Raw genomic sequence first — 24,848 nt, forward strand, 5'->3', positions numbered from 1 at the left:
GCATTTCCTCCGATCATTTAATGCCTGTGCTCGGCTGGCTGAGCTCCAAAAGGAGTTGAACCTGCCCAAGAACCGCCTTATATGTGACATGCCCACCAGGTGGAACTCAACCTTGGCCATGCTGCAGCGGCTGCACATGCAGCAGAGGGCCATCAATGAGTATACCTGTGCGACTACGGCACCAGGACAGGGTCAGGGGAACCTGTTTTTTTCTCACCACGCCAGTGGGGCATGATCAGGGATGCATGCACTGTCCTGTCACTGTTTGAGGAGGCCACAAGGATGGTGAGCAGTGACAGTGCATGCATTAGTGACACTGTACCTCTTGTCCACCTGTTGGAGCATGCGCTGCATGGAATAATGGACAGGGCACTTGAGGCAGGACAGAGGCAGGAAGAGGAGGACTTCCTTGCCTCTCAAGGCCCCCTTTATCCAGACAGTGTTCCTGCTGTCCCACCCATCACACAGGAAGAGGAGGAGGAGGATGATTGTGTCAGCATGGAGGTGGAGGCTGGCACTCAGCATCAGCAGCAGCAGCAAGAAACCCGTGGACTTGTACGTGGCTGGGAGGAGGTAGCTGCGGATCATGTTGTCCTTAGTGACCCAGAGGACTCCGGACCGAATGCCTCAGCTAACCTAAGCTGTATGGCCTCCCTGATCCTGCAAAGCCTGCGGAAGGATCCTCGTATTCTTCGGATCCACGGCACAAGGGTAAGGTTGCCGACCTTATCTTGCCGTTTCAGAGGGAGCAGAGGATGAGACATCTCCGGGAGGCCTTGCAGAAAGGTCTGTGCAACATGTTCCTAGAGACTGGGAGGTTACAAACTCCTGGTCCTGGACAGCGTGTTGCTGAGGCATCGGTCAGAAGGATGCATTCAGACAATTTTTTAGTCCGCAGCCCCAAGGTATGATCGGTTCCAGCAACCATCGCCAGCATCTGATTTACATGGTACAGGAATACCTAGGGGCAAGGTCAGACTTGGACACCTTTCCCACCGAAAATCCTCTGGCTTACTGGGTCTTGAAGATGGATCACTGGCCAGAGCTTGCACATTATGCAATTGAGTTACTGGCCTGTCCTGCATCCAGCGTTCTTTCGAACAGCACCTTCAGTGCTGCTGGCGGCTTTGTTACCGATCACAGGGTGCGCCTGTCCACCGACTCGGTTGATCAACTGACCTTCATAAAGATGAATCAGTCTTGGATCACCCACAGCTACCAAGCATTTGAAGCTGATGTAACTGAATATCACATCCCTTCAAGACTGCCTATGCTGATGCGGAGTGACTGTCCTGTTATGTTGATTGTCTATCCTCTTCCTCGTCCGCTGATATGTTGGAAGGACATTTTTGGTTCTGGGTGATGCCACCAGCCCAATTTTTCAGCCCCTGTTTAACAGGGGCGTTTAATTACAATTTTTGATGCAATGCTTTGCAGCAGGGCTCATTCCTGCACTACAACTAGAGTATATGGGAGAGGTCGCAGTGTCGTGGCACCAGCACCAGTGCCTAAGGCCCAATTTTTCAGCCCCTGTTTAACAGGGGCATGTAATTACAATTCTTGATATAATATTTCACAGCAGGGCCCGTTCCTGTGTCCACCGAGAGTAACTGTGAGGACTTATAGTGTTGTAGCACTAGCACCACAACCACTAAAGGCCCAATTTTTCTACCACTGTTCAACAATGGCATGTAATTACAATTCTTGATATAATTGTTCACAGCAGGGCGCTCCAGCGCCCACCAAGAGTCACTTTGAGGGCTTACAATGTTGTGGCAACACCAACACCTTGTTCCGCCATTTCTGCAGAAAATATAGGGCAGGCCCCTACTTTCAAACATCCAACTTACAAACGTCTGCTACTTGCAAACGGAAGGAGACAACAGGAAGTGAGATGAAAAAAGATGGATGGCAAAACAAATTATACAGGGGTGATAACCCTTCCCTATGTTTTCCAAAAAGCTTAAAAATAGATTTTTTGACTGGAGCTACACTTTAAAAATGTACCAGTTCAAAATTACAAACAGATTCTACTTAACACAACAAACCTACACAGTCCCTGTCTTCTTTGCACCGCCTGTATACTGCTGTTATGAGTATATAGGGCCTGGGGGCTCCACATCTTTCTTTTTTTAATATGGGTACGGGGTTCCCCTTAATATCCGAACAAGACCCAAAGGGGCTGGTAATGGGCAGGGGGCTACCCATGCCATTTTTCTCAATGATTTTCATCCATATTGCCGGAACCAGATATTACATTAAAACCGCAAGCAGTTTTAAATGACTTTTTTTCCGTTAAATGTCATTTTGTGCAGGGACTGTTCTAAACACGGGAAACACATGGCACTTCACAGGCATACTATAGCCACCCACCAGGGACGATATTTAAAGGAATATTTCACTTTTTTTTCACTTTAATCGTAATTAAAATCAGTGCTCCCACAAAAACAGACATTTTTAAAAACATTTTAGGCATTGACCCATGTCTCCTGGGGCAGGAGCCAGGCCCCCAAACCCTTTTTAGGACAGTATCTTGCATATTAGGCATTAAAATTAGCACTTTTTTATTTTGAACGTTCGAGTCCCATAGACTTCAATGGGGTTCTAAAGTTCGCACAAATTTTCGGTCCGTTCGAAAGTTCTGGTGCGAACCGAACCGGGGGGGGTGTTCGGCTCATCCCTATTGTTGATAGAGAATACAGAGCAGTGCTATTTCACACTATGGAGAAGGTATGGGTTTAGTTGGCAAACAAACTGCCATTGCATGTTATTGATTGGCAAAGTAATGACATTAGCTTAAATTTATATGTTCCTGTCAAAGATTGATTAAAACAACATGCTTCCTATCAGCTATTGAAATAATTCTGGTCTCTTAATAATGCATTTACAAAGGACTCTGCGCTGCAGAAGATAATTTACATTGTGTCAATATACACTTGTTAAAGAGGAAGTAAACCCTGATGAGTTTACTTCCTCTTTTTTTCCCTGCAAAGGTAAAGCATAATGGACTACTATGCATCGCATAGTAGCCCATTATGTGTCACTTACCTGACACAGGAGCCAGCGAAGTCACGCTGTCCCCTGTAGTCCGCCGCATCCATCTTGCTGGTGGCGTCTCGCAGCTCTGCCGCTGTCATTCGGCGAAGCCGCGATGACGTCACTCCCGCACATGCGCACGGGAGTCGACAAATGCGGCAGCTCCATTTTTGGAACTGCCGCGTTCAGTGCGCCTGCGCGCCGCTATCTACGGCGCATGAGCCGTAGACAGCAGTGCCCGTTTTCGGGCAAATATCTCCTAAACCATATAGGTTTAGGAGATATTGCTTGGACCTACAGGTAAGCCTTAATCTAGGCTTACCTGTAGGTCAAAGTGGTTTGTAAGGGTTTACAACCACTTTAAAGTTTTCTATCCAACTAACTTTAACCGCTTCCCGCCCGCCCTATAGCCGAATGACGGCCTTAGGGCGGGCGGCCTCCTACGCCTGGCCGTCCCTGGACGGCCTGGTGTTTACTTCCGCGATGCGCGCCGCCGCGGGCGCGCATCGCGGAAGTTCTGTGTTTGCCATGTCCCCCGGGGACAGGCAAACACAGATCGCTGTAAACGGCCAATCACAGCGGCCGTTTACAGCGTGATCGGCGTGTCCAATGGGAGATGATCTCATATGTAAACATATGAGATCATCTCTCAGCGCCGCTCTCCCTCCTCACACAGACAGCGTGTGAGAGGGGAGAGAAGAACGGCTGCAGCAGCCGTTAGTGTACAAAAGAAAAAAAAAAAAAAGTGTAAAAAAAAGTTAAAAAAAAGTGCCATCCTCCCCCAGATCCATCCTCCCCCAGAGCCATCCTCCCCCAGAGCCATCCTCCCCCAGAGCCATCCTCCCCCAGTGCCATGCCCCCCCCCAGTGCCATGCCCCCCCCAGTGCCATCCTGCCCCAGTGCCATCCGCCTTAGTGCCATCCTGCCCCAGTGCCATCCGCCCCAGTGCAATCCACCCCACCCCAGTGCCACCTGCCCGCAGTGCTATCTGTCCCCAGTGCCACCTGTTGTCAGTGCCATTTGTCCCCAGTGCCACGTATAAGTGACATCTGTCAGTGCCACGTGTTATTAGTGCCACATAGTGCCATCTGTCATCAGTGCCACGTATTAGTGCCATCTGTCATCAGTGCCACATATTAGTGCCACGTGTCATCAGTGCCACATATTAGTGTCATCTGTCATCAGTGCCACATATTAGTGCCATCTGTCATCAGTGCCACGTATAAGTGTCATCATTGCCACGTATCAGTGCCATCTGTCATCAGTGTCACGTGTCATTGTCCTGGTATTTCAAAAGTGTAATAAGTAGTCAACAAGTTAGATGTGTAATTTATGCTTCTAGAACACGTGATGGCGCTCCCTGCATGTTGGGCCTCTCTATGTGGCCAGGCTGTGAAAAAGTCCCACACATGTGGTATTGTAATACTCAGGAGGAGTAGCAGAATTTTTGGGGGGGGTGTCATTTGTGGTATACACATGCCACGTGAGAGAAATAACCTATTACAATGACAATTTTGTGGAGAAAAATAAAAAAAATGAAAAATCTTCATTTTGCAAAGAATTGTGGGAAAAAAATGACAACATCAAAAAGCTCACCATGCCTCTTACTAAATACCTTGGAATGTCTACTTTCCAAAAAGGGTTCATTTGGGGGGTATTTGTACTTTCCTGACTTGTTCGGGTCACAAGAAGCGAGATAGGCCACCAGTACATCAGATGTGATCAATTTTGTGCGATTCGCACCACAGCTTGTAGACTCTATAACTTTCACAAAGACCAAATAATATCCACTAATTTGGGTTATTTTTACCAAAGACATGTAGCAGTATAAATTGTGGCCAAAATGTATGAAGAAAAATTAATAATTTGCATAATTCTGTCACAGAAACAAAGAAATATGCGTTTTTTTTCAACATTTTCGGTCTTTTTTCATTTATAGCGCAAAAAATAAAAACCCCAGAGGTGATCAAATACCACCAAAAGAAAGCTCTATTTGTGGGAAAAAAAGGACACAAAATTCATTTGGGTACAGTGTTGCATGACTGAGTAATTGTCATTCAAAGTGTGAGAGCACCGAAAGCTGAAAATTGGTCTGGGCAGGAAGGGTGTTTAAGTGCCCAGTAAGCAAGTGGTTAAAAACAGCATTGAAAAAATGTTGAAATCGTTTGTGTACAGTTTTATTTATTTATCCAGTCCAAAGAAAAAAAAAACACTTTCTGCTTATAAGCAGTTTGGCTAACAAAGAAGGCACTTATAGTACATGGCCTGGAGCTGAGTGAAACTAGGAGGAGAGCCCGTATGACTGAAGCCTGCAGAAGAGGCGAAGTATTAGTGGGTGAATTTTATATGCTGCAGTCTGCTTAGCAGATTGAAGAGCTCAAGGCTGAGGTTGTGTCCAGTAGTGGGTAGAGAGGAGGGGGGGGGTGTTGGAAAAGTTGTTTAACCACTTCAATACTGGGCGCTTTCACCCCCGTCCTTCCCAGGCCAATTTTCAGCTTTCAGCGCTCTCGCACTTTCAATAATAATTGCGCACTCATGCAACACTGTACCCAAATGAAATTTTTATAATTTTGTTCACATAAATAGAGATTTATTTTGGTGATATTTATTCACAAATCAGTTTTTTATTGTTTTGTGATATAAGCAAAAAAAGAGTAAAAAATGTAATAAAAATATTTATATATATATTTTCTACTTTCTGTTTTAAAAGAAATCCAATAAAATCTAATTTTGTCATAAATTTAAGCCAAAATGTATTCTGCTAAATGTCTTTGGTAAAAAAAAAATCCTGTTAAGTGTATAATAATTGGTTTGTGTGATCAGGGACATATGTGCGCAGTTAATCATGTACATATGTGCACAGATGATCCCGGACATATATGTGCAGATGATCATTGAGACATATGATTTTACTGTTATGCCGTGTATACATGGCCGGACTTTGACAGCAAAGGTCCGACGGAACAAATTCGTCAGACAATACGACCGAGTGTGGGCTTCATCGGACCTTTGCTGGCGAAAAATCAGACGAACTTTAGATTTAGAACATGTTTCAAATCTTTCCGAAGGACTTGAGTCCGGTCAAAAAATCCGTTCATCTGTATGCTAGTCTGACGAAAACCGATCGTAGGGCAGATATTGGCTACTGGCTATGAACTTCCTTATTCTAGTCCGGTCGTACGTCACCACAGTTGAATCCGTCGGACTTTGGTGTGATTGTGTGTGGCCAAGTCCGTTCATTCGGAAAGTCCGTCAGATCTGCCGAAAGTCCATCGGGAAGACCGTCGGACCTAATCTGCCGGAAAGTGTGTACACGGCATCAGATATGTGGGACAGGTATTTTTACTGTGTGGGGACATGAGTGGGGACAGTGTTTTGGGGACACTATTTAGGGGACATTGTGTGTTTACACTGTGTGGGGACACTGGGCCGGTGATCGGTGTGTAAAAAGCTGTAAAAAAAGCTCATACTCACTGATCAACAGCTGGCTGCAGTGATACCCTCTCGTCTCCTCACTTAGCCCCCGTACACACGGTCGGAGAATCCATCGGAATGTGTCCTATCGGACCGTGTTGTCGGATAATCCGACTGTGTGTGGTATGCATCGGACTGTTTCCGTCGGAATATCCGTTGGACCAAATTTTCCAACTTGTTGGAAATATTTTCTGACAAACTGGTCCGATAGGACATACTCCGATCATGTGTAGAGAATTCGGATCGGAAGTGCCACGCATGCTCAGATCAAATTCCTACATCAAAGCTATTGGCTACTAGCCTGAACGTAGTCCCATCGTAACGAAATTACGTCATCACGTTCTGAAAGATCGGATTTTTCGACAACTTTGTCCGACCGTGTGTATGCAACAGTTTCGGACACAATCCGACGGACAAAATCCGACGGACAAAATCCGACGGATTTGGTTGGCAGAATGTCCAACCGTGTGTACGGGGGCTAACAACTTCCGTGTGAGGAGAGGAGAGCAGGTCACCTAGCAATCAGCTCACTGTTTGCATCACATGACGGCTGTGATTGGACACAGTCGTCATGTGATCAGGAGGACCAATCACAGAGCTCTCCTGCTGATTCGAGATGCGCTGTGTCCGGGTGACACGAGCACATTGGGATCATGCCGCTACAGGGGCACGTGCGAGCGATACCCCTCCTTCTGAGGGACGTTCCTGAGCGTCCACTCAGAAGGAGAAACTCCCACCCGGCTGTATATGTGCAGTGGCCGGGTGGGAGGTGGTTGAAAACTGATTATATACTGCGTATGCATTAAGCCTGTCTAAGCAGCAGGTGGTGCTGTAGTATTACAGTGTATAGTTATGTTCTCTATGATATAGCAGGATGTTTGTCTATCCTCTCTCTATGTACTTGGATGCTCCTTGCTCCTGTGTTCATGTTTCTCCATTCTGTAAAGACGTGCTTTGATAAGCCATATTACTGCATACAACAAACTTCCAGCATGATTTCAATAATCTGCTAACGGGGGATCATGTCATAGCTCAGTCAGAGCTCATCACAGCATCAGACAGTTTTTTCCCACCCTCCCCCCCTTGTTTGTTTTTTTGGTTTGGGGGAGCCTCCTACTTTCTCAAGGTGCTGGGGTATTTGTAATTTTTTTTGTGTTTTATGTTAGCTTGCCATTCAATTTCTTGGTCCTTTTATTTTCTTGTCATAGCAGCAGGCATGGGGTCTATTGGGTATTTGAAGGCGGTGCTGGTTAAATATTGGTGGAAAATTGTGGGTTGGGCCCATCTGAGGTATAGGTGTCCATTCCCAACCATGGAAAATTGTGGTTTGGACCCACCTGTGGCATGGGTGTCCCTTCCTAACTGTGTAAAATTGTGGGTTGGGCCCATTTGTGGTATTGGTGTCCCTATCTAACTGTGGAAAACTGTGGGTTGGGCCCATCTGAGGTATGAGTGTCCCCTCCTAACTGTGGAAAATTTGTGGGTTGGGCCCATCTGTGGAATGAGTGTCCCTTCCTAACTGGAAAATTGTGGGCTGGGCCCATCTGTGGTATTGGTGTCCCTTCCTAACTGTGGAAAACTATGGGTTGGGCCCATCTGTGGTATGGGTGTCCCTTCCTAGCAATATGTTGGTAACATCAGGGTATTGATTAGGTTGTATCTGGTAGTACATAAGTTGTTAATTGTCCCTGTAGTTGCGGCTGAGGGCCTTTGATTGAGTGACAGATACAATCGGTTAATAATGAGTATATAGGCTCTCTAAGACTGTATTCCTTTTATTTTCTTGTCATAGCAGCAGGCGCTGGGTCTATTGAGTCTTTGAAGGCGGTGCTGGTTACATAATTGTGGGAAATTGTGGGTTGGGCCCATCTGAGGTATTATTGTCCCTTCCTAACAATATGGCGGTAACCTCTGGAATATTAATTAGGTTGTATATAAAGTAGTAAGTGGTTAATTGTCCCTGAGCCGATGTAGTTGCGGCTGGGGGCTTTTGATTGGGTGGCAGATAAAACCGTTTAATTGTGAGTATATAGGCCTTCAAAGACCTTAGACCGGGCATAAGCTGAGGTTGGTGTATTTGTTATGTATTAACTGTATTATAAGCATTAAACTTGTTTTCTTGTGAATGTTGTATTTAATGGTTTGTAATAAAAGGCTGCTATGGCCATTCGACTCCAAATAAAATGTGTCGTCTGAAAATTTTGGAGGGGGGGTTGGTCAAGTGTTTAATGTTTTATAGATAATCAGAGCCTCTGCACTCTGAAGGTCCCTCAGTCATGGAATTTGGTAAATGATAATCCATAGCTAATTGTGTTTCTTAGTTGCCAAACATACAGTACACTACACAATTTTGGATAAAAAAGATGTGGTGCCCTTGATTATCCACCAATTAATTTAGCTCTTGTTAAAAGATAACTAACCCAAGAACAAAAATGCAGTATATTGCAGCTTGAAGTTCATAGATGTGATGGATAAATCACTTTAATTTAGCTTTTGTTAAAAGATAATTAAACCCAAGAATAACAACGCCCTATATTGCAGCTTACAGTTCATGGATGCGATGGTTAACTCACTGGGGATAAAGAGATAAGGCCATGTTTGTAGCCCGTATCAGGAGAGCTACCTAGGGTGAATTTGCAGGAAGCTATTGGCAGGATTACCAGGTCCAAGTATAGCAAAATAGCTTGAAAAAGAAAAGAAAAATAAATGCAGCCACCACACCATAGACTAGTAAAAATACATTTTTGGTTTTGAGTTTAGTTAGTGGCCTCACCCTCAGCTATATAACGCTGTCAAAGCAAGAAGTGTGCAGTGTGCGGGAGCCTCCCATGGAGGCTGAACTGTTGCTTTTTTTTACTTTTTTCGCAGACCCCCACAACCACTGGACAAGGGTTGTTGGGATGAGGCCCTTGTCCTCATCAACATGGCTACTCCAAAGCATCCTCCCCATGTTAAGGACATGTGGCCTGGTACAGTCCAGAAGGGGGGGGCACTCTCTCGCCCCCCCTCTTTTCCTGCAGCCTGCCAGGTTGAGTGCTTGGATAAGGGTCTGGTATGGATTTGGGGGGCCCCACACCATTTTTTTTTATTTTGGCACAGGGTTTCACTCAAAACCCATACCAGACAGAAGGGTCTGGTATGGATTTCAGGGGGACCCCTTCACCATTTTTTTTAAATATTGGTGCAGGGTTCCCCTTAATATCCATACCAGACCTGAAGGGCCGGGTATGGATTTTGGGGGGGGGGCCCACACAATTTTTTTTGAAATTTTGGTTGAGGGTTCCCCTTAATATTCATACCAGACCCAAAGGGCCTGATAATGGACTGGAGGGGGGAAGGGGAACCCATGCCATTTTTTTTCAATGAGATTTATCTATATTGAGTGGATCCGACAGTTCATTACAGCCGCGATCAGTTTTAAAATACATTTCTTCCTTTAGAAATGTAATTTTACTGTGGCACTGTTCTAAACACGGGAAAAATGTGCCACTTTACAGGCATACTACAGCCAACCCCTAACCCCCCCCCCCCCCCCCGGCACAATATTTAAAGGAATATTTAATTTTTATTGATTCACTTCAAGCATTATTAAAATCACTGCTCCTGAAAAAACTGCAGTTTTTAAAACTTTTTTTTGCATTGATACATGTCCTCTGGGGCAAGACCTGAGTCCCCAGCCTTGGGAGAATGGTAAGTCTGGAGCACAGCAGTATGGAGACTCTCTGGGACAAATCAGCGGTCGCAAGGTTTCTCAGGAGGAGCATGAACCTGAGCAGCAAGAATTTTGTCACCCAAAGGAAAAGTGAGACTGGTGCGAACCGTAGCCAAAATATGATCAGGAGGAATCACAGGAACCAGAACAGACTACGTTTTGGAAGTGGAGGAAAATTGTTGTGACAAAGCGTCAGCCCTTACATCTTAGATTCTTAGTACCGGGTAAAAATGAGACAACATAATTGAAACTAGACAAGGAAAGATCCCATCGTGCTTCTGGGAGAGAGGCGTTTAGCCTCAGACAAGAATGTGAGATTCTTATGGTCAGTAAGAATGGGAACCGGCAATGTGGTGCTTTCGAGGAGAGAGATGTCTCCATTCTTTCAGGGCTAAAATGATCGCTAACAGCTCTCTGTCACCTATCCCGTAATTGCACTCTGCAAGTAATAGTTTCTTGAAAAAGTAGCCACAAGGATGCATAGCGCTCTCAGATGTAGGACTTTGAGACAGAAGGGCGCCAACTCCAGTCTCAAAAGCATCAACCTCCAGGATAACACGTAACGTAGGATCAGGATGTGCCAACACAGAAGCAGAAACAAAGGCAGCCTTGAGACTCTTAAAGGCCTTAATGGATTCTGGAGACCAACTCTGTGCGTTACCGTCCTTTCTGGTCATACCAGTCAGAGGCTTGACCAGAGACGAGAAGTTACGAATAAACTTCCGATAATAGTTGGCAAAGCCAAGAAAATGCTGCAGAGGACATAAACCCATGGGTTGGGGCCACTATAGGACTGATTTAAAGTTTCTCTGGGTCCATCAAAAAACCAGCAGTGGAAATGACATAAACCAGGAATTTAACCTGTTAGCAATGGAATTCTCACTTCTTCAGTTTACAGTGTTCTCTCTTAGTGTCTGAAGCACACGACAGACATCTGTGTGGTGGCTCTCCAGGGACTTGGAAAATATGAGGATATCGAGATAAACCACCACACATAACTACAATAAATCTCATTAATAAATTCCTGGAAAACTGCCTGGGTGTTACAAAGGCCAAAATACATTGTGAGGAACTCATAATGGCCTGTTCTGGTATTAAAGGCAGTTTTCCACTCGTCACCCTCCTTAATCCTCACGAGATTGTATGCCCCTCTCAAATGTTTGATTTCATCCTGTACCATAGTTTTAAATACTTCAATTTTTTTTTTAGGAAGTTGATTTTGGATTAAAAATGTACTTATTTTTAAGCTGGCTATGTATATAGCCCAATGAGCCCTCACTTTTCTCCTTACAGCTATTCCCATTAAATAAAAAAAAAAAAGGAAATATTAAGTTTTCTTGAAAATTTCTCAACATCAATGTAAAGTTTAATTTTATCCATAAATTTTGCAGATGCATATTTGAGTCCCTCATTGAGAACCAATAGTTCATTATTAGAAAATTGTGCCCCAGCAAGATTAACCGGTTCCCGACCAGCGCACGCCGATGTACGTCGGCAGAATGGCACAGACAGGCATATTGGCGTACAGTTACGTTCAATCTTTAATGCCGCCTGCGTGCTGATCGGGACCCCCGTGAGTCCGGTTGCGGGTCCCGTGGACTCGATCGCCGCGGGCATACCCGCGATCGTCTCACGGGGCGGCTGAACGAAGAAATGCCGTTGTAAACAGCATTTCCCCGTTCTGCCTAGCAACTAGTGACGCTGATCTCTGCTCCATGTGATTGGAGCAGAGATCAGTGTTCACTAAATTAAAGCCCAGCCCCCAACAGTTAGTAACACACCCCTAGGAACACTTAACCCCTACACTGCCACCCACTGGTTAACCCCTTTACTGCCAGTGTCATTTACACAGGAATCACTGCATTTATATAGCAGTGATTGCTGTATACATGACAATGGTCCCAAAAATGTGTCAAAAATGTCCGATGTGTCCACCATAATGTCGCAGTCACAATACAAATCGCTGATTGCCACCATTACTAGTAAAAAAAAAAAATATTAATAAAAATGCCATAAAACTATCCCCTATTTTGTAAACGCTATAACTTTTGTGCAAACCAATCAATAATCGCTTATTGCAATTTTTTTATACCAAAAATATGTAGAAGAATATGCCTAAACTGAGGGAAAAAATGTTTTTTATATATTTTTGGGGGATATTTATTATAACAAAAAGTAAAAAATAATGTGTTTTTTTCACAATTGTCGCTCTATTTTTGTTTATAGAGCAAAAAATAAAAACCGCAGGGGTGATCAAATACCACCAAAAGAAATCTCTATTTGTAAGAAAAAAAGGACGTCAATTTTGTTTGGGAGCCACGTCGTACAATCGTGCAATTGTCAGTTAAAGCGACGCAGTGCCGAATCGCAAAAAGTGGTCTGGTCTTTGACCAGCAAAATGGTCCGGGGCTGAAGTGGTTAAAGATCCCTTTATCTAGGCAGCTCTTTATCTCTTTTTTTCTCCCACCTGAACATCCTCTCTTTCTTCTTTTAGTTATTGCAGGATTGGGGTATGTTGGGGTGGCCAGTATCCTGTATTGATAAAATTAATTTAAAAATAAAAATTCATTTTTAAATAATTCTATAGATATATTAATTTAACCTGATTATAGTGGACTAGAATTACCAATTAAAATTAAAATTAGAATTGTAAATTTAAAATTACTATTTAAAAACTAGTAATTGATTTTTGATTGTTTCTTGAATAAATCAGTAATCAATTTTAATCTGGTGAAGATACCCATGTTGTGTTACTCCTTTTCAACCACTAGATGGTGTTATAAGGTTTGCAGCATAGGGGGGTTATTTACGAAAGGCAAATCCACTTTGCACTGCAAGTGCACTTGGAACTGCAGTCACTGTAAATCTGAGGGGTAAATCTGAAATGAGGGGAAGCTCTGCTGATTTTATCATCCGATGATGTGCAAGCTAAAATGCTGTTTTTTATTTTCCTTGCATGTCCCCCTCGGATTTACAGCGACTGCACTTCCAAGTGCACTTGTAGTGCAAGGTGGATTTGCCTTTCCTAAATAACCCCCATGTTTGATATAAACCTAATGGGTAGTGATCCGACTGTTCCATATAATTATTAAAGTTTATTATTGTTTTAATGTAGTACACATCAATGTAAATGAGGTCATTATCCTATTGATGTTTTTATGTTATTCTATTTGTGGATTCATTCAATTAGTTAACTATTATGAATTGTATTATGGATTGTACTTTTATATTGTATACGTGCTAAAGGTTCACTTATACTATTAGTTATATGGATGAGCACCTGGCATGTACAATTGCTATGTAATTGATTAAAGTCAAATGCCTTTTGGGGATATTTTAATAATCAAGTAATGTATGATGAGTGCCAACCATTTAGACCACTTTGCCTTGTCCCTATGGGCTATACTGTATAAGGCTACAATAAAATGACAGAGAACAAGCTTCTTGAGAACGCAGAATCACGAAATGCATTGAGGCTGTGTGCACCTCACTTCAGGTACGCCTGGTTCCAGTCTCTGGAATGTTGGAAAGCACGCCAAGAATCAGAGGAATGGCATCTTTGCCTGCTATAGAGCTGTATATGTCAGTGCTAGCTTATAGCACCAACAAATGTAAGTGCACAATCTAGCCGTCTATGGTTTATCCTGATGGGCACAGTAAGACTGCATTGATGGGCACAGTGAGGCTGCATTAATGGGCACAGTGAGGCTGCATTGATCTCTTGTATCATGTCCGCAGTCTCTGACCATCTCTTGTTGTCAGGAATCAGCGGCTAAAGAGACCAGACACATAGCTACACGAGGAAACTGAGACCAAATAATGTATTTATCATTAAAGTGATATTTATTTACAGTGAACACACACCAACAAACATATACAGCAACCAGTGAAAACATAAACCACTCCAGCAAACAAAAAAAAAAAAAAACTGATGAACCTAACTACTATCTATATACAATATCTACAATATAAGGGACAAAGGTAAGTAACAGTTGCAAGGAAGGAAAACATGACTGGGTACAAGAGCAGGGAGCAAGGCAGAGGGGTGCTCTGGATGGATCAGGATACAGAAAGCACAATTCTCCAGTAGCAAGGATGCAATCAACAGAATAGTGACACCCTGGGTGAATGGAGGAGCAGCCTTAAAGCGTGAGTTCCGACGTTTTTTTTTATTATAATTTTTTTATAATATATACTATAATATAAAATAATACTGCAGCTGCTGACTTTTAAAATATGGACACTCACCAGTCCAGCGTGCCCGCGATGTTGGCACCCGAAACCGATCTGTTGCTTGGCTCTCGGGTGCTGCTGCCGCCATCTTCGGTATGGGAATCAGGAAGTGAAGCCTTGCGGCTTCACTTCCCAGTTCCCTACTGCGCATTGGCGAGTCGCGCTGCGCAATACGGAAGGTCCCTGCTGTCCCTGGGATCCGTGTGTTTCCCAGCAGACAGTGGGAAAGGGATAGGAAGTGACGTAAATACCCGCAGATTCTGCGGCTATCTATGCCTGGAAGTGGGTGCAAATCCCTGTATTATACAGGTATCTGCACCCCCCTCCCCCTGAAAGGTGGCAATTGTGGCAAATGGGGAGGGGAGGTTCCGATGAGTAGAAGTTCCACTTTAGGGTGGAGCTCCGCTTTAAATATCCACCTGGTGTAGCTGATCAGAACCTTCCGGCTTCTGGGAGACACCTGCTGGTGGACACTGGAACTGCAGCCATCGGCCCAGTGAACCCCAGTGCCACTAGCAGGTGAACTTAACCCTGACAGTTGTACCATGTCTGCAGTCTCTGACCATCTCCTGTATCATGTCTACATTCTCTTACCATCTTTATTATCACCCTTTGACATCTCCTGTACCATGCCCACAGTCTGGCGGGGGGGGGGGGGGGGGGGTGGATCACTGATGTAAGGGGGGGGGGGGTGAATACAATAATGTAAGGGGGCACTGATATAAAGGTTTACCCCTTATATCAGTAACATGCCTCCCCTTACCTTAGTGTATTCTTTCTGCGGGAGGTGATCTCTGGTCACCAGAGTCCCCCCCCCCCCCACATTCCTAGAGTCCCAGGTATCCCCCTTGATGATTGCTCCACTTTTAACTGGAATTTGCTGTGATATATAGCCCTATGTGTTTTCATCTGTCTTATCTATATATAATACACTCTTCAAATGTGCTTTAAAATGCACGGTTTTCCCTTTTATGAACAAGAAAATAATGACGTTATGCTGTTGGGCTGGTATAATAATACTATGGGGCTGGTATTAAATTATTTCCAGGGATGGTTTTAATTCCCAGTCTAACCCTGACTATTAAAGTGTCACTAAACCCACAGCAGTAAAATCTGTCTGTATATGCAGTAAATCATGCTTGTTATACTCACTGTGGAATCTAAGGAGGCAGTCTTCTGCATTTTGTATAAAGGCTGTTTGATCCTGTGTTCTCTGATCCTCCCCTCCTTCCACTGTCCCCTGATAATTTCCTGATAACACGGAATCTATGGAGTCAAGCTTTTTTTGGAAGAGTGCATGTGAGCATAGGGCCAATCAGCACTGTCCAGACAGACGGTTAGGGGTCTTGCATTCTCATAGGACAGTCAGAAAACTCCTCAAATATACTTTAGCCAGTGCTTGGCTGGACACTGATAGAAATCACAAGACTTCTCTAACTGGTGATGAGAAAAGGTATTTAGCAGTTTATAGTTACTAAAATAATTTTCATGTTCTGTGTACTGTGGGAGACCAGATATAGTGAATGCAGAGTCCTCGGTTTAGTGACACTTTAAGGTTGAAATTTCAACAAAGATATAATCAATTTAGCAGAAATCATTCCCTAATTACATTTTTAAACACTCTGCTCATACCAAGTAACACTGATGTATAAAGTCAAACATACTTATCTGATGGATGTGCCTCCACAAAGTAACCAGCAAAGGGGCAATAAATACGAGGGTTCAAGTCCTTGACAAGTTGGGCTTTGTAATGCAGCAGTTTCTTTCTTTCTGTTTTTATAAACTGTGCCTTCCATTCCTCTGCAATTTAAGAACAGTGACAACATGTTTAATTAATATTTCATGAATCCTCTATATCAATATTAGTTGAGATGGAGAAAATGTAAAGTTCATAAAGTCTGAGGACATACTATACAGAGGTAAAGTGTTTTAGTTTAAAGTTGAAATGTAATCAGCTTATATGTAATTCGGGCAGATCATGGTTGGTGCCAGGGGCTGCTAGGTACTTCGTTTCCTGAAAACATCAAAGAACCCTACTGCAGTACTCCTCAAGAATCCTCAGCCCTGATGTGAGCAATGGTCTGGACCTTGAGAGGAGTTGTGCAAATATCAAAATGTCTTCATGGGTAGATGCCAATCTGGAGGAGTATATGTTCCTGGGCAAACTGCATTTGTATGCAGAATGCTCTAGCAGGCCTTTTTTCTGCGGGAACGCACCGGAACTGCGTTCCCGGAACCTTTAGCAGCCTTCCCCTCTCCAACCTGTTATTTAATACTGAAGCTAGTAGAGGAAGTTATCGGCACAACGCACTTCCTCTACTGTCTTCTCTGTGTTAGTGGCGGATACTCAGGGCTTCTGCCCTCAATCACTGGTGAGTGCTTCAAGAGGAAGTAAACCCTGATGGGTTTTACTTCCTCTTTGTTTCCCTGCAAAGGTAAAGCATAATGGACTACTGTGCATCGCATTGTAGCCCATTATGTGTCACTTACTTGAAACCAAAGCCTACGATGTCCCAGATTTCCTCACTGGCAGGAAGCGTCATCCATTCTTCTATTCTTCACCCCTCTTCCTTCCAAAGCCGCGAACTCTGGCTCTGTGACTGGCTGAAGGTGCGTGACGTCACTCCTGCGCATGTGCGCAGGAGCTGCCAGTCACAGCATGACCCCAGCTTGAAACTGCACAGAGTGCCTTTTTAAGAATGCGCAAGCGCCAAATACATTGGCGCATGCGCAGAAGATGGCAACATTCGAGGACATAGTAACTATCTCTTAAACCGAGTAGGTTTAGGAGATATTTCCAGCACCTACAGGTAAGCCTTAATCTAGGCTTACCTGTAGGTGAAAGTGGTCTGTAAGGGTTTACAACCACTTTCAGGTCCCCACCTTCAGCCGCTGCAGTAATTTGGGGGGAAGCTTCCATCCCTGCCTGCTTGCCGCCATGGCTACTCAGACTTTGTAGCACGGAGCCCTGAAACAACTCCTCAGCTATGAGCAACAGTAGGGGGAGCTCTCCGGTCCACTGTAGTGTGATGGGAAAAAAATCCTGCACATACCATGTGGGGGATTTGTGATGAGAGATGAGCTGGGGGGATTTGTGATGAGAGGTAAGCTGGGAGGGGGGGGGGGGGGATGTTGTGATGAGAGGTCAGCTGGGGGGGGGATGTGATGAGAGGGGAGCTGGGGGGATTTGTGATGAGAGGAGAGCTAGGGGGATTTCTGGCGAGAGGGGAGCTGAGGGAATTTGTGATGAGAAATTAGCTGGGGGGATTTGTGATGAGAGATTAGCTGGGGGGATTTGTGATGAGAGGAGAGCTGGGGGGGATTTTGGGGGATTCGCCTTATGTGATACACAATTCTCAGCCTTAACTCATTACAATTTTTTGGTGCCACTGTAATTCTCTCCTTTAAGGAAGGTGTGGCTGGGTGAGGGGTTGGGTGTGGTTGGGGCAGAGTTTGGGTGTGGTTGAGATGGAGATTTGGACAGAGAAAAAAAGCCCAGGCTCTAGGTAATGCCTGCAAATGATGCTGCACCTGTATGATTGAATGAAAGGGGCAGTTCATCGACAGTAAGGGTTTGAAGGAAAGAGCTAGATGATGCAGCATGTCCTCCATTGAGGAAATGTGGCAAGCTCTATTTCATTAGCTAAAGCAGTAAAAGAAAGCGGTGTAGCACTGCCCAGAATTCAGAGCCTTTATATGTAACAAGAAAAAGGACAGCAGCTCTGGTGTCCTGTCCTCCAGCACGGAGGACCCAATCTAGGTGGCGGGTGGCAGGCAGCAGCTCTGGTGTCCTCTCCTCCAACACGGTGGACCCTATCTAGGTGGTCGGTGGCAGGCAGCAGCTCTGGTGTCCTCTCCAGCACCAGCGGATCCCATCTAGGTGTAGCCTCTGGCTCTAATCACATGCTTCAAAAAAACAAAAATTATACATTTTTTTTCTAACACCCAGTGGTGGCCCATCCATAGGGGCACCTGGGCGCTGGCCCCCCTCCACACCGTCACAAAAAATAATTTAAGCTGGCCTTTAAAAAAAATACAATTAAAAAATGTGACAAAGGTAAAGTTAGCCCAATTTTTTTGTGAAAGATAATTATGCCGAGTAAATTGATACCCAACATGTCATGCTTCAAAACTGCGCCCGCTCATGGAATGGCGACAAACTTTTAACCTTAAAAATTTCCATAGGCGACGTTTAAAAAAATTCTACAGGTTGCATGTTTTGAGTTACAGAGGAGGGCTGGGACTAGAATTATTGCTCTCGCTCTACCGATTGCAGCGATACCTCACATGTGTGGTTTGAACACCAGTTTCATATGTGAGCGCTGCTCACGTATGCGTTCGCTTCTGCATTCAAAATCAGTGGGACAGGGCACGTTTAACATTTTTTTTTCTTATTTATTTGAACTTTTATTTTTACACTGTTCTTTTTAGTGTCACTTTTATTCCTATGACAAGGAATGTAAACATCCCTTGTAACAGAAAAAGCATGACAGGACCTCTGAAATATGAGGTCTGGGGTCAAAAATAACTCAGCTCTCATATTTACACTAAAATGCAATAAAAAATAAAATAAAATGAAATGTCATTAAAAAAAAAAAAGTTGCCCTGCAATGGTATGGAGATGGGTGGGGGCCATCTTCCCCTCACTCATCTCCATACCAAGCCAGGAAGAGGACCCGATTGCCTCCGCCGCTAAGACTGCTCTGGTAAGTGGTAAAAGTGATCTTGCAGTGAATACGCCGCAGAGACCACTATTATGGGAAACCGGACCGCTCACTAAAGAAGAGGATATCAAGGGTATGGCAGCTAGCTGCTGCCATAATAAAGATATCCCTCTTCAAAGTGCCGACGTATATCGGCATGAGCTGGTCCAGAAGCGGTTAAGGATACCTAGAGTTGCCACCTAATCCCTTTAAACCTGAACACATGCGAATTACACAGGTTCTGAAGGCTAATTTAATGCAGATAAGGCAAACATGTGTTTGGGTTTAAAGGGATGAGGTAGCAACCCTAGGGATAGCAGGCACGCGGGGGTGCTGATGCTCATGGCCGGCGATCGTGATGACTGGCAGCCACGAGAGGCAGAACAGGGACGTGTGTGTGTGTGTAAACACACAAATCTCTGTTTTGTGAGGAGAGGAGAGGCAGATCATGAGTTCCTATAGTCAGTCCCCTCCCCCCACAGTTAGAACACAAACTAGGGAACACAGTTAACCCCTTCCCTGCCAGTGACATTTACACAGTAGTCAGTGGATTTTTATAGCACTGATCACTGTATAATTGTCAATCGTTCCAAAAATGGGTCAAAAGTGTCTGTTGTCCCCTATTTTGTAGACGCTATAACTTTTGCGCAAACCAATCAATATACGCTTATTGCAATTTTTATTACCAAAAATATGTAGAAGAATACATATTGGCCTAAACTTGCAAAATTGATGCTTTTTTTGTTTATAGCGCAAAAAATAAAAACCGCAGATATGATCAAATACCACCAAAAGAAATCTCTATTTGTGGGGAAAAAAGGACGTCAATTTTGTTTGGGTACAGCATCATACGACCGCGCTATTGTCAGTTAACGCGACGCAGTGCAGTATCGCAAAAAATGGCCTGGTCATTGAGCAGCCAAATCTTCTGGGGCTGAAGTAGTTAAAAATAACAAACAAGACATACTTACCTGTTCTGTACAGTGGTTTTGCACAGAGCAGCCCAGATCGTCCTCTTCTCCTGTCCCTCACTGTCACTCCTGGCTCCTTCCTCCTGCCAAGTGCCCCCACAGCAAACAGCTTGCTGTGGGGGCACCCGAGCCGAGCCCCTGCTCTGTGTAGGAGGGCTGTTGCACACAGAAGTTTTTTTTCTCTTAATGCATTAAGAAAAAAAAAACCTTCTGCCTTTAGAACCCCTTTAAGTTTGGTTATCCCAAAAGGCAGACACGGAACCAATTTTATTCTGTAAGTAAGCTTGTTTACAGACCAATTCTCTGGACAATGGGATTTCTGTTATCCACACACCTGAATCCTGACAGAAATCTTATTACCCTGAAAGTAATACCCGTTTAACAAGCCTTGGACCTAGCAAACACAAGCCAACATCCTGTAGAATGATACACAAAGTACCTTTTTCTCTATTGTATTGATTAACAGGACAAATTAACCTTGCGTACAAAGCTGGCTATTGTTCATTGGAATGAAAGACATTGGGTGAGATACTGTTAACCCTTAATTCAGTTGGCAAGAATCAATAATATTTGATTATGAAATCATGCCATCTCTGTAGTTAGAAGTTTACATATCATTAGTATATAAAAAAACAAAACAAAAAACATGATGATAAATAAGAAATGATGAAAGATAATACATTGAACAATATAATAAAGCAATATAAATTATATAATACCATGTACTAGATACTATATAAAAATGATAAATAAAAAAAAGGGTTTAAATGAGAGTGATGTGTTTAGCCCCGGAGGGTAGGTAGCCCTTTGCTCAAAGATCCATCTTGCCTCTCTTTGAAGGATCTTTTTTATCAAAGTTCCCTCCTCATTCAGGCTGAAGAATAACCTCTAGAATAACCTCTAGTGCTGAAAAAGAGATATAGAATGGGTCATAGCTATGGTGCAGTCCCACATGCTTACAAATGGGAGTATAGAGTAATCCCACATCCAGATAATATAGATGATCTTGGATTCTTTTAGCAAAGGGACGCTTCATTTTCCCGATATAAAAAGCTCTGCACCGACACCGACAGCCAGATAGACTATGTCAACGGTGGGACAGTCAGCATAGTCCTTTAGTCTATAAAAACCTCCCCTTGGAAGTGGACATTCCACACCTTCTCTGATCCAGGGGCATTGATCACATTGACCACATTTGTAAGTTCCTCCCACAGCTCCAGGAGTGGGGGCAACAGGGGAAAGATGACTGTGGACAAGGCTGTCCCTGTTAGATCGTGATCTTCTATAAACAATTTGTGGTCTATCTGCTACATATTTTGAAATGATAGGGTCATCAGACAGAAAATGCCAGTTGTTACCAATAAGTCTCCGAAATATCTCCTGATGGTTAGTAAATGTTGTATTAAGTTTAGTGGAGACATGGGTTTTAGATTTCAAAATTAGGATTTCCCGTGTATTGAGTTTCGCCCGTTTGTATGCCTTCCTGAGAACTTTCGTACTATATCTTCTCACCTGTAGCCTTGAATATAGTGTCTTAGCCTCAAGCTCAAAATCGCCGTCTCTGGCACAATTGCAGCGCAATCTAAGGTATTGGCTAAATGGTATACTGCGCACTAAGGAACAGGAATGTGAGCTTGAGTAATGCAGTATCGTGTTACCAGCTGTCTCCTTTCTATAGAGACTGCTGTAAATTGTACCATCATGATTAGGGATGAGCCGAACACCCCCCAGTTTGGTTCGCACCAGAACTTTCGAACGGACCCCAAATTCGTAGGAACTTTAGAACCCCATTGAAGTCTATAGGACTCGAACGTTTGAAATTAAAAGTGCTAATTTTAACGGCTAATATGCAAGATGCTGTCCTAAAAAGGGTTTGGGGACCTGGCTCTTGCCCCAGGGGACATGGGTCAATGCCTAAAATGTTTTTAAAAATGGCCGTTTTGGCGGGAGCACTGATTTTAATGACGATTAAAGTGAAAAAAAAGTGAAATATTCCTTTAAATATCCTGCCTGGGGGGTGTCTGTAGTATGCCTGTGAAGTGCCACGTGTTTCCCGTGTTTAGAACAGTCCCTGCACAAAATGACATTTAACGGAAATAACATCATTTAAAACTGCTTGCGGTTTTAATGTTAAATCTGGTTCCTGCAATATGTTTGAAAATCATTGAGAAAATGGCATGGGTAGCCCTCCCTGCACATTACCAGCCCCTTTGGGTCTTGTACGCATATTAAGGGGAACCCCGTACCCATATTAAAAAAAGTAAATGCGTGTGGCCCCCAGGCCCTATATACTCAGAACAGCAGTATACAGGCGGTGCAAACAAGACAGGGACTGTGTAGGTTTGTTGTGTTAAGTTGAATCTGTTTGTAATTTTGAACTGGTACATTTTTAAAGTGTAGCTCCAGTCAAAAAAACTATTTTTAAGCTTTTTGGAAAACATAGGGAAGGGTTATCACCCCTGTATAATTTGTTTTGTCGTCCATCTTTTTTCATCTCACTTGCTGTTGTCTCCTTCCGTTTGCAAGTAGGAGATGTTTGTAAGTTGGATGTTTGAAAGTAGGGGCCTGCCCTATATGCTCTGCAGAAATGGCGGAACAAGGTGTTGGTTTTGCCACAACATTGTAAGCCCTCAAAGTGACTCTTGGTGGGCGCTGGAGCGCCCTGCTGTGAACGATTATATCAAGAATTGTAATTACATGCCATTGTTGAACAGTGGTAGAAAATTGACCTTTGGTGATTGTGGTGCTGGTGCCACAACACTATAAGTCCTCACAGTTACTCTGGGTGGGCACAGGAACGGGCACTCCTGTGAAATATTATATCAAGAATTGTAATTACATGTCCCTGTTAAACAGGGGCAGAAAAATTGGGCCTTAGGCACTGGTGCTGGTGCCACCACACTGCAACCTCTCCCATATACTCTAGTTTTAGTGCAGGAATTAGTCCTGCTGCAAAGCATTGCATCAAAAATTGTAATTAAACGCCCCTGTTAACCAGGGGCAGAAAAATTGGGCCTTAGGCACTGGTGCTGGTGCCATGACACTGCAACCTCTCCCATATACTCTAGTTTTAGTGCAGGAATTAGCCCTGCTGCAAAGCATTGCATCAAAAATTGTAATTAAACGCCCCTGTTAAACAGGGGCAGAAAAATTGGGCTGATGGCATCACCCAGAACCAGAAATGTTCCTCCAACATATCAGCGGAGGAGGAAGAGGATAGACAATCAACATAACAGGACAGTCACTCAGCATCAGCATAGGCAGTCTTGAAGGGATGTGATATTTCAAAAAAAAATTATTTGGTTACATCAGCTTCAGGTGCTTGGTAGCTGTGAGTGATCCAAGACTGATTCATCTTGATGAAGGTCAGTCGATCAACTGATTCGGTGGACAGGCGCACCCTGTGATCGGTAACAAAGCCACCAGCAACACTGAAGGTGCATTCCGAAAGAACGCTGGATGCAGGAAAGGCCAGTAGCTCAATTGCATACTGTGCAAGCTCTGGCCAGTGATCCATCCTCAAGACCCAGTAAGCCAGAGGATTTTCGGTGAGAAAGGTGTCCAAGTCTGACCTTGCCCCTAGGTATTCCTGCACCATGTAAATCAGACGCTGGCGATGGTTGCTGGAACCGATCATACCTTGGGGCTGCGGACTAAAAAATTGTCTGAAAGCATCAGTCAGACGGCCACCTTCTCCACTGCTCCTTCTGGCCGATGCCTCAGCAACACGTTGTCCAGGACCAGGAGTTTGTAACCTCCCAGTCTCTGGGAACGCATTGCACAGACCTTTCTGCAAGGCCTCCCGGAGATGTCTCATTCTCTGCTCCCTCTGCGATGGCAAGATAAGGTCGGCAACCTTACCCTTGTACCGTGGATCAAGGAGAGTGGCCAGCCAGTAATGGTCCCTCTCCTTGATCCGAAGAATACGAGGATCCTTCCGCAGGCTTTGCAGGATCAGGGAGGCCATGCAGCGTAGGTTAGCTGAGGCATTCGGTCCGGAGTCTTCTGGGTCACTAAGGACAACATGATCCACAGCTACCTCCTCCCAGCCATGTACAAGTCCACGGGTTTCTTGGAACTGTAAATCATCCCTACAAGACTGCTGCTGCTGCTGATGCTGGGTGCCAGCCTCCACCTCCATGCTGACACAATCATCCTCCTCCTCCTCTTCCTCCTCCTCTTCCTCCTCCTCATCCTCTTCCTGTGTGATGGGTGGCACAGCAGGAACACTGTCTGGATAAAGGGGGCCTTGAGAGGCAAGGAAGTCCTCCTCTTCCTGCCTCTGTTCTGCCTCAAGTGCCCTGTCCATTATTCCACGCAGCGTATGCTCCAAGAGGTGGACAAGAGGTACAGTGTCACTGATGCATGCACTGTCACTGCTCACCATCCTTGTGGCCTCCTCAAACGGTGACAGGACAGTGCATGCATCCCTGATCATGCCCCACTGGCGTGGTGAGAAAAAACCGAGCTCCCCTGACCCTGTCCTGGGGCAGTAGTCGCACAGGTACTCATTGATGGCCCTCTGCTGCGTCTGCAGCATGGCCAACGTTGAGTTCCACCTGGTGGGCATGTCACATATAAGGCGGTTCTTGGGCAGGTTCAACTCCTTTTGGAGCTCAGCCAGCCGAGCACAGGCATTAAATGATCAGCGGAAATGCACACAGACTTTCCTGGCCTGCTTCAGGACATCCTGTAAGCCCGGGTACCTGCCCAAGAACC

At 44.4% G+C, this 24,848-nt stretch overlaps 1 protein-coding gene across 3 annotated transcripts in view; it reads right to left on the reverse strand.

Annotated features, from left to right (window-relative positions):
- LOC143996967 (cytidine monophosphate-N-acetylneuraminic acid hydroxylase-like) overlaps positions 1 to 24,848 on the reverse strand; it is a 399,676-nt gene that overhangs the window by 51,985 nt on the left and 322,843 nt on the right. For all 3 annotated transcript variants that reach the window (XM_077492297.1, XM_077492296.1, XM_077492298.1), the window contains exon 9: positions 16,120 to 16,255. In XM_077492297.1, coding sequence (XP_077348423.1) covers positions 16,120 to 16,255 — 136 coding nt within the window. The remainder of the gene's footprint in view (positions 1 to 16,119; positions 16,256 to 24,848) is intronic.

This window comes from Lithobates pipiens, unplaced genomic scaffold, assembly GCF_037356315.1.
Source record: "Lithobates pipiens isolate NorthernLeopardFrog02 unplaced genomic scaffold, aLitPip1_a1.2 Scaffold_19, whole genome shotgun sequence".
In the NCBI taxonomy this organism is placed as follows: Eukaryota; Metazoa; Chordata; class Amphibia; order Anura; family Ranidae; genus Lithobates; species Lithobates pipiens.